General features: G+C 44.0%; 1 protein-coding gene across 2 annotated transcripts in view; it reads right to left on the bottom strand.

The window, feature by feature from the left end:
- Positions 1–6,413: 6,413 nt before the first annotated feature.
- The window catches only part of LOC143928026 (E-selectin-like), a 360,097-nt gene continuing 356,079 nt past the window's right edge, over positions 6,414–10,431 (bottom strand). For both annotated transcript variants that reach the window (XM_077452609.1, XM_077452610.1), the window contains one exon: positions 6,414–6,724. In XM_077452609.1, the coding sequence (XP_077308735.1) occupies positions 6,696–6,724 (29 nt within the window). In that variant the 3' untranslated portion in view covers positions 6,414–6,695. The remainder of the gene's footprint in view (positions 6,725–10,431) is intronic.

Below are 10,431 nucleotides of genomic sequence, written 5' to 3'. Positions count from 1 at the left end.
TCAAATACCCTGGGGTCCAGGACATCTTGCGGCAGGCAAGGAAAATCTCGGCCCATTTCAGAAGATCTTACACGGCCATGGCTCGCCTTGCTGACATTCAGCGGCGACACAATCTGCCGGTCAGACGTCTTATTTGCGATTGCCCGACACGATGGAACTCAACCTTCTATATGCTTGATAGGCTGCTCCAGCAGAAACGTGCAGTTATCGTCTACCTGTATGAATTCTGCGGCAGAACAGGTTCTGGGGAGCTTGCTTTTTTTTTCACCGCGCCAGTGGCTGCTCATGTGCAATGCATGCAGACTTCTGCGGCCATTTGATGAGATCACCAAACTGGTCAGTCGCAGCCATGGCGCCATCAGTGACATGGTACCTTATGCCTTCTTTATGGAGCGTGCATTGCATCGTGTCATTGATCAAGCCGTGGAGGAGCAGGAGCAGGAAGATGCGGAAGTCGCAATGCTGGATGAATTTCCAAGGGGGGCTACTCTATCTGAGACAAGTCAACAACAGGAGTCTGAAGAGGAGTCAGCGAAGGATGGTGCCGGGGCGGATGAGGAGGAGCAAGAAGAGCATGCTTTAAACCTTTCTGGGATCCCTGTTGTTGTGTGTGGATGGGGAGAGGAGAACGAGGAGGATGACATTATCCTGGATGATGAGCAGGAGCCAGGCCCCCACACCGCTTCCAGTTTAGTGCAAATGGGAGCCTTAATGCTCCAGTGTTTTAACAGGGACCCTGTATAAAAAGCATAAGGGTCAAGGACCAGTACTGGGTGGCAACGTACTTAGACCCCCAGTACAAACACAAAATGGCAGAAATATTACCACCGTCACAGAGGGCTGTCAGAATGGAGCACTTACAGGCCTTGCTTTGAGAAATGCTGCATTCTGCTTTTGCGTGCGCTGGCAGAGGAGGAATTCTCACTCCCAGAGAAAGAGTTGCGGGTACCAATCCAACAGCGCCTGCAAGAAGAGGCCGGTTTGAAGATGTGTTGGTGACTTCTGATATGAGGTCATTCTTTCAGCCGACCCATCGACAGGTCTCATCCGGATCCAGCATCAGGGAACGCCTAGACCTACAGGTGTCCGACTACATCGGGTTAACGGCCAATGTGGATGCTCTGAGGAGTGATGAACCCCTGGACTACTCGGTGGGCAGGCTTGACCTCTGGCCAGACCTTGCCCAATTTGCAATGGAATTGTTGGCTTGCCCCTCGTCCAGTGTCCTGCCCGAAAGGACGTTCAGCGCAGCAGGGGGGATCGTGACCGATAAGCGCACTCGCCTAGCTCACGACAGTGTTGACTACCTCACATTTATAAAAATGAATGAGGCATGGATCTCGGAGGAATTCAACACATGTGACCAGTAGACCATATATATCTCTATAAACGATTTATTTAATCGAGCACACAGACCTTTTTTCTACGTTTTGGCTCACTTCCTTGTACAAAAAAAGCACACTGTACTATATGCCCGTACCCTCCTGTTTGAAGAGGTTGAGCGCTGTCATATTTTTGGGGCCCAGCAGCGAGTTGCTGGTGTGGTGTCTGTGCTCTCTATCTCGGTGCTGGTCTGGTGTCAGTGCTCTCGATCTCGGTGCTGGTGTGGTCTCAGTGCTCTCTATCTCGGTGCTGGTGTCAGTGCTCTATATCACGGTGCTGGTGTCAGTGCTCTATATCACGGTGCTGGTGTCAGTGCTCTATATCTCGGTGCTGATGTCAGTGCTCTATATCTCGGTGCTGGTGTCAGTGCTCTATATCTCAGTGCTGGTGTCAGTGCTCTATATCTCGGTGCTGGTGTCAGTGCTCTATATCTCGGTGCTGGTGTCAGTGCGCTATATCACGGTGCTGGTGTCAGTGCACTCTATCACGGTGCTGGTGTCAGTGCACTCTATCACGGTGCTGGTGTCAGTGCTCTATATCACAGTGCTGGTGTCTGTGCACTCTATCACGGTGCTGGTGTTAGTTCTCTATATCACGGTGCTGGTGTCTGTGCTCTATATCACGGTGCTGGTGTCAGTGCTCTATATCTCGGTGCTGGTGTCAGTGCTTTATATCACGGTGCTGGTGTCAGTGCTCTATATCTCGGTGATGGTGTCAGTGCTCTATATCACAGTGCTGATGTTAGTGCTCTATATCACAGTGCTGGTGTCTGTGCACTCTATCACAGTGCTGGTGTCTGTGCACGCTATCACAGTGCTGGTGTCAGTGCTCTATATCTCAGTGCTGGTGTCAGTGCTCTATATCTCGGTGCTGGTGTCAGTGCACTCTATCCCGGTGCTGGTGTCAGTGCTCTATATCACAGTGCTGGTGTCTGTGCACTCTATCACGGTGCTGGTGTTAGTTCTCTATATCACGGTGCTGGTGTCTGTGCTCTATATCATGGTGCTGGTGTCAGTGCTCTATATCTCGGTGCTGGTGTCAGTGCTCTATATCACGGTGCTGGTGTCAGTGCTCTATATCACGGTGCTGGTGTCAGTGCTCTATATCACGGTGTTGGTGTCAGTGCTCTATATCTCGGTGCTGGTGTCAGTGCTCTATATCACGGTGCTGGTGTCTGTGCACACTATCACGGTGCTGGTGTCTGTGCACACTATCACGGTGCTGGTGTCTGTGCTCTATATCACGGTGCTGGTGTCAGTGCTCTATATCACGGTGCTGGTGTCAGTGCTCTCTATCACGGTGCTGGTGTCAGTGCTCTATATCACTGTGCTGGTGTCAGTGCTCTATATCTCGGTGCTGGTATCAGTGCTCTATATCTTGGTGCTGGTGTCTGGGCTCTATATCACAGTGCTGGTGTCTGTGCACTCTATCATGGTGCTGGTGTCTGTGCTCTATATCACGGTGCTGGTGTCAGTGCTCTATATCATGGTGCTGGTGTCAGTGCTCTATATCACGGTGCTGGTGTCAGTGCTCTCTATCACGGTGCTGGTGATCATCTCCTGCACCCTCTTCATAGCCTACCCTGACATTTCCTCTCCTCCATTGCCTTCATGCGCTCCTTCATGAGTCCTGAATTGTCAAAATTTCACAGAAAAAAGAAGAATGCTTGTAGTTGTCGATCCCAGATTCACTTCATACATGTGTTATGTCAGTGGCCATGTGGTGGGACTATGTGTGCACAGCTAGTAAGTATTTTGTGGCTGAAAATATGACCTGTAGGTTTTTAAGGTTCGCCTGCCATTGAAGTCAATGGGGCCTGCCGCGAACTTTGCGGTTCGTGAACTTTTGGGCGCGTTCGCGGTTCGCGTTCGCGAAACGTCCTGTCGGAAGTTCGTCCATCTCTATTTATGTTTTGTCATATAACATAAAAATACATCCAGTGTGCAAATATGGGTGGGGCACACAGGGAGGGGAGCACACACTGCCCACCAGTACTAATCCAGCCGAACACCCCAAGCACCACTAACACCCTGCAGTACTTATCCCCTGTGGTTCCCCTGCAGCAGTCGGCCTGTCTGCCTCTCCCCTCTAGACAACCACAGGGGGATTTACCTTTGCAAATCGATTCCCCAACCCCCCTCTGCACCATTTCCCTGGTGCCCCCTCCCTGCAACACTGCTTTCCGTCTTCCCCTCCTCACCCTCCTGCCGGATGCAGCTGCCGCTGAGGTGGAAGATTGGCGCCAGGATGGAGAATGGGTGTGTGTGTGTGTGTGTGGGGGGTGGGGGAGTGGTTGGGACTGGAACTGTGTTCCTGAATGGAATGTTCTCTGCCAACCTCTGCTGTGTTCATTCATCACTGAAGCATAGTAAACTGTGTTCACTTCTATTCATTCATCTGCAGAGCAGCTGAGGCTGCAGTGAAAGGGAATGGGGACTCTATGGCCTCAGTCCATTTCTCTATCTCAAAAAAGAGACCCCTGATCTTTCATCAAAGCCCCCCCCCCCCAAAAAAAATACTACAGAATATGCCTGTGTGAGGCTGTATTTACCTGCATGGGATCACGGGATGCATAGGTGTTCCATGCATCTCTGTGCAGGCAGTCCCATTGATATCAATTGGGACACAGTAGCTACATGAACACAGGCATCGCTCCCAATATGACATCTGCGTCGGTATGTGTGCATGTCCCTGAACTCACATTGGCTGTATTCAGGGCCATGCACCCACACTAATGTCAGATTGGGAGCAGCGACTGGGTCCATGCAGCTACTGCATCCCAATTGACATGAATAGAACTGCCTGCACGGGGATGCATGGAAAACCTGTGTATCCCCATGTGAGCAAACACAGCCTCGTATGGGGGTATGCTTTAATACACCCCATGTGAATGAGGCCTTAGTAGGAATTTATTAGGAATTTTGTAAGCTATGTTCTGTTTAAGTGTGCTAATAATGATTTCACATATTTGTAGTGAAAATAGTGATTGGGTAAATATTTGGGCAACTATTGTAGGGCCTAAAAAAATAAGTAGCACTTTTTTTTTGTTCTACAGGTCATGTGCTTTCACACATGTATGGTTTGGGAGATCTTTTACAAACTCTGAAAGTGAAAAATTATAACCTTCAGATTTGACACTATATTGATTATTTACAGTTTTGCGTGTCTTTGATTTTCACAGCTTCACAAAATGTATTTTGTTTAATAACTCAATACAGTTTTAGCATTTACTATATATTTAGTAGGAATTTAGTAGAAATATGTACGTTTTTGCTGTGTTTGTGTCTGCTATTAACGATTTTATTGTATTTGTAGCAAAAATATTGTTTTCATAAACATCTGCACAAATATTACGGGCCTTAAAAATTCTGGCTCCTTCAAAAAAAAAAAAAAAAAAAAAATATATATATATATATATATATATATATATATATAATATTGTATGTTATACAGTCCTGGCTGGTTTTAATTAAATTTTTCTTTAAAGGAGTATTGTCAAAGCTTTTTTGGCTACACTTTTATGAATCATAGGAGTGAAGTTTGTCCTGCACTCCTGTGACCCATTTTCGACCAACAGCTAGGCTGAGGAAAGATCCTGACTTTACAGTTGGGATCCACCCAGATATCTGGATGGGCAGCTGGCTCAGCCTCTTAGCTGCACCACTGGAAAACTGAGCCAGCCATCTCTCCCCTCCCCAACCCAGTGCTCCATTGACTACTGGAGGGGTAGAGCAGAGAGAAGGTGACTGATAGAAGAGGGGAGAACTGAGCAGTCCGCTGTGTTTGAATGCTCAGTTCTCAGGGCACAAGCAATGGTAGACAGATGCAGCATCGATCTGATTTTTTTTTTTGTAAACCCCATAATTCACTTTTAAGGTAGGCTCAGTCAGCTAAAATGTAATTAAAGTGTTCTTTTTTTTTAAAAGAGAGCCTTTGTCCCAAGGTTTATGGGGGGTTATTTCATAAAGGCAATAAATATTAAAATCAGCAAAGCTTCCCCTCATTTCAGATCTTCCCCTCAGAACTACAGCGACTGCACTTCCAAGTGCACTTGTAATGCAAAGTGGATTTGCCTTTAGTAAATCAACCCTTATGTCTTTTTGCGTGACTGTCATTTGTGATACTGTAATTAGGAGTATTTTGTTGGTACAAGAACTGTGGCATTGTAGAGTGCATACAGGGACTAGGCTCAGGTTCTATTTAAGCATTCCACATCATTTAATCCACTACCACTGTTAGGTTTAACCTGATTATGACCGCCATTTGCCATGGCATGCTACATGTGCCATTGGACGTTTTCTGTTCAGTCCTAGGGTCCTCAAGTATTTCACAATGCATAATACTTGCTTGCATTTTATCACAATGTTTTGACTCTTTAACTGTAAAGCCAAACACATTACTTGTTATGGGCATTGTGAATTTTTCCATATTGTTTATATTTTTGAAATATCAATTCTTTTTTTTTGGATAGGATTTGCAACCCTATGCAGAGCGAGAGGCAAATGGCTGCAAAAGGCAACTAACCAAACCACTGTCAAGCATCTTTATTATATAACCAGTAGGCACTACATAAAGCCAGCAAATGTTATAGAAAACCTCACATAATTTTGGCCGTGGTGCGCTTCACGTGCTGCACTTTGTTTTTCTCTGTCAGAAGGGCCCAAGGTATGATCTTGCACACTGGCCCACTGCTTTTATAAAGCACCCCAGGACAATAATCCTCACTGTACAAAATGTTAACGTCATACATGCAGTATATTTATTTGTGCTGTATGTGACAAATGTAACCATTAGTAAGTTCTAATGCTTTCTACATGGTGCTTTTGTATTTACGCTGTTATTGATTCACTACTTTCTGAGTCCCTGACCCCGAATAATAATGTAGATCAGATGTTCTAACTTCTATGTGATGTTATTTGGTGGTGACATGGTATTTATGAGCCAATAACCAGACATAAAAAAAAGAAAATATACTGTAGCAATGTTGTATTTTCTTCAACTGACAAATAATGAGGCTTTTTGTGAACAAATTTATTAAAAAGAACACAAAGTTTATTGGAAATGGTTGTGATTTTTTTATTTTTATCAATATATTTCTGAAGTCCTACTTTATTTTTAATGTATTTCAGCCACCATGCAGTCTATCTGAACAAAGCACTAGGATTCTCATGGTGGTTTTGTGCACTAAATAATAATAAATAAATAACTGGTAATCCTAGATTGTAATCTCAAAACTGTTTTACTTTTCTTCATGTTTGAGGATTATTCATAACTTTGCCTGTTTTCGTCCGAGGCATAGTCCAGTCCAGAAATTAAAGGTCCAATGAGTTAATTTCTGTGTCTAAAAGCAAAGATATTCAAACATTTTAGAGATACAAGACACAAGCTATAGACTATCAGGTATACCTGTGGAGGATTTGATAGTCCAGACCAAGGTCAATCAGGTAATAGGGCCGGTTCACATCTATATGGTACATTGTAGGCACATTTTAAATGTGTTTTTGGTGCATCATTATTGAACTCTATATAATATGTGTTTTCATTGAAACGCATCAAAGATGCAGATAGCATTATTCTTTTTAACATGACACAACTTAAACGCACATAAAGCACACAGATGTGAGTAAGGCCTTACAGTGATTGTAAAGGCAGATATTTTTTTATCTTAATGCATTCTATGCATTAAGATAAAAAGCCTGCTGTGTGCAGCAGCCCCCTAATACTTATCTGAGGTCCCTCTAGGTCCAGCGATTTTGCAGGAGTGTCTCAGCTGCCTTTACATTTTGCTATAATAAATATCCCCCAAAAAAAAATATATATATAAAAACAAAATTCTTCCACAGTTTAGGCTGATGTGTATTCTTCTACATATTTTTGGTAAAAAAAAATCTCAATAAGTGTATATTGATTGGTTTGCACAAAAGTTATAGCATCTACAAAATAGGGGATAGATTTATGGGTATTTTTATTATAACATTTTTTTTTTACTAGTAATGGTGGTGATCTGCAATTTTTATCAGGACTGCGACATTACAGCGGACACATTGGACACTTTTGACACTATTTTGGGACCATTGTCATTTATACAGTGATCAGAGCTAGAAATAGCCACTGATTACTGTATAGATGACACTGGCAGGGAAGGGGTTAAACACTAGGGGGCGATCAATGGGGTTAAGGGTGTTCTAACTGTAGGGGGGGTGGGATCACTACAACATGACAGAGATAACTGCTTCCGATGACAGGGAGCTGTGGATCTTTGTCATGTTGCTAGTCAGAACAGAGCACCTCCCCATTCTGCCTCTCCTCACCGCAATTGCGGGCCGCCAGTGAACATTGAATGTGCAGGAACCGCAGGCAAGCTCCCATGGCACGCAGCGGGCGTACGTGCGCCTGGTAGGCGGCAAATTTAAAGGTATGTACAGGTACGCCCATTTGCCTGCCTGTGCCATTCTGCCAACGTACATCTGTGTGTGGTGGTTGGAAAAGTGGTTAAAGTATGTATGAACCCTTACTTTGTCAAAACATTCATTTTAGTAAACCCATTCAGTTTTAAATGGAAATGAAAGGCAAAACATTTATATATTATATTAAAAAAAAAAAAAAAAAAAATATATATATATATTGATACATATACAATATCAGTATCTCACATAAGTGAGTACACCCCTCATATTTTTGTAACTATTTTATTGTATCTTTTCATGTGACAACACTGAAGAAATTACACTTTAAATTGTAGCAAAGTAGTGAGTGTACAGATTGTATAACAGTGCAAATTTGCTGTCCCCTCAAAATAATTCAACACACAGTCATTAAGTCTAAACCACTGGCAAGAAAAGTGAGTACACCCCTAAGTGAAAATGTCCAAATTGGGCCCAATTAGCTATTTTCCATCCCCGGTGCCATGTGCCTCATTAGTGTTACAAGGTCTCAGGTGTGGATGGGAAGCAGGTGTGTTAAATTTGGTGTAATCGTTCTCACTCTCTCTTACTGGTCACTGAAAGTTCAACACGGCACCTCATGGCAAATAACTCTCTGAGGATCTGAAAAAAATGATTGTTGCTCTATATAAAGATGGCCTAGGCCAGTGATGGCGAACCTTGGCACCTCAGATGTTTTGGAACTACATTTCCCATGATGCTCAAACTACACTACAGAGTGCATGAGCATCATGGGAAATGTAGTTCCAAAACATCTGGGGTGCCAAGGTTCGCCATCACTGCATCACTGGCCTAGGCTATAAGAAGATTGCTAACATCCTGAAACTGGGCTGCAACACAGTGGTCAAGACCATACATCGGTTTAACGGGACAGGCTCCACTCAGAACCGGCCTCGCCATGGTCGACCAAAGAAGTTGAGTGCACGTGCTCAGCGTCATATCCAGAGGTTGTCTTTGAGAAATAGACTTATGGGTTTTGCCAGCATTGCTGCAGAGGTTGAAGGGGTGGGGGGTCAGCCTGTCAGTGCTCAGACCACACTGCATCAAATTGGTCTGCATGGCTGTCAACCCAGAAGGAAGCCTCTTCTAAAGGTGCTGCATAAGAAAGCCTGCAAACTGTTTGCTGAAAACAAGCAGACTAAGGACATGGATTACTGGAACCATGTTCTGTGGTCTGATGAGACCAAGATAAACTTATTTGGTTCAAAAGGTGTTAAGCATGTGTGGTGGCAACCAGGTGAGGAGTACAAAGACAAGTGTGTCTTGCCTACAATCATGCATGGTGATGGGAGTGTCATGGTCGGGGTCTGCATGAGTGCTGCCGGCACTGGGGAGCTACAGTTCATTGAGGGAACCATGAATGCCAATATGTACCGGGGGCATCCTGTGAAGCTCTGGTGAACTCCATATCCAAGAGGTTTAAGGCAGTGCTTGAAAATAATAGTGGCCACACAAAATATTGACACTTTGGGCCTAATTTGGACATTTTCACTTAGGGGTGTACTCACTTTTGTTTCCAGTGGTTTAGACATCATTGGCTGTGTGTTGAGTTATTTTGAGGGGACAGTAAATTTACACTGTTATACAAGCTGTACACTCACTACTTTACATTGTAGAAAAGTGGCAATTCTTCAGTGTTGTCACATTAAAAGATATAAAATATTTACAAAAATGTGAGGGGTGTACTCACTTTTGTGAGATATTGTACATAACATTCAGTTGACTAATGTGTTTGTTGTCCAAACAATTGCTGGCCGCTAAGCAGCGTCTGACTATCTGTATGAAGTTTTTCTTTAACAAAGGATCAGACAAAATGTTAACTTTCTATCTATATTTTGTGTGCAGATGTTTATATACTGTATGTCTGTGAGGCTCTCTATTGAGGTACAGGAATTAAAGCATGTTTTATAGGTACAGAGAGGATCAGGTTTTAGTTAACCATGCCCCTCCCCCCCATTGTTATGGCAGTTTGGCATAAACCACAGTTCACCAATCACATTCCTACACATTCACATTTGCCATTCATTTATACAACTCCCTTTGGGGCGCCCCAGGTCTTTTACAATCCTCACATTGCCCATAGTCTGCACCATAGTGTAAACGTATACATATTTTTTATACACCATGGGGTAAGCTTTGATCTCTGAATTTGACCTGAACAAAACATAGCCAGGACAAAGGTATGGGATCCTAATGCTATTGGAAAGGTCAAAGCAGTGACAATGAGTGTGGGGCTTTTATTCCAGGCAGTGGAAGATCATGAAGGAGGTGTATTAACCAGCTGATTTGGGTGGACGCCCTGGGGCCGTGCTGTGGCGCGATCTGTCAGAGGCTGTGTCTATCATACATGATGGATGACTGATCAGTGTACCAGCCCGCTGCCAGTACCATGTGATCGCTGTGACTAATCACAGCATATCACATGGCATTTGTAAACAATGGGTGGCTTCCTTTTATGCCATTCATTGTGTACAATTGGGTTGCTAGCTGTGATTGGTCACAGTGATCACATGATACAGATGGCCAATCACAGCCCATCTGTGTCATGTGATTAGCTCTGGCCAATCACAGCTAATCATAACAAAACACACTGAATGAGTCAGGT

This window comes from Lithobates pipiens, unplaced genomic scaffold (assembly GCF_037356315.1).
Source record: "Lithobates pipiens isolate NorthernLeopardFrog02 unplaced genomic scaffold, aLitPip1_a1.2 Scaffold_23, whole genome shotgun sequence".
Lineage (NCBI taxonomy): Eukaryota > Metazoa > Chordata > Amphibia > Anura > Ranidae > Lithobates > Lithobates pipiens.
The sequence above is the reverse complement of the archived record's forward strand: the minus strand, read 5'-3'. Positions and strand labels throughout refer to the sequence as shown.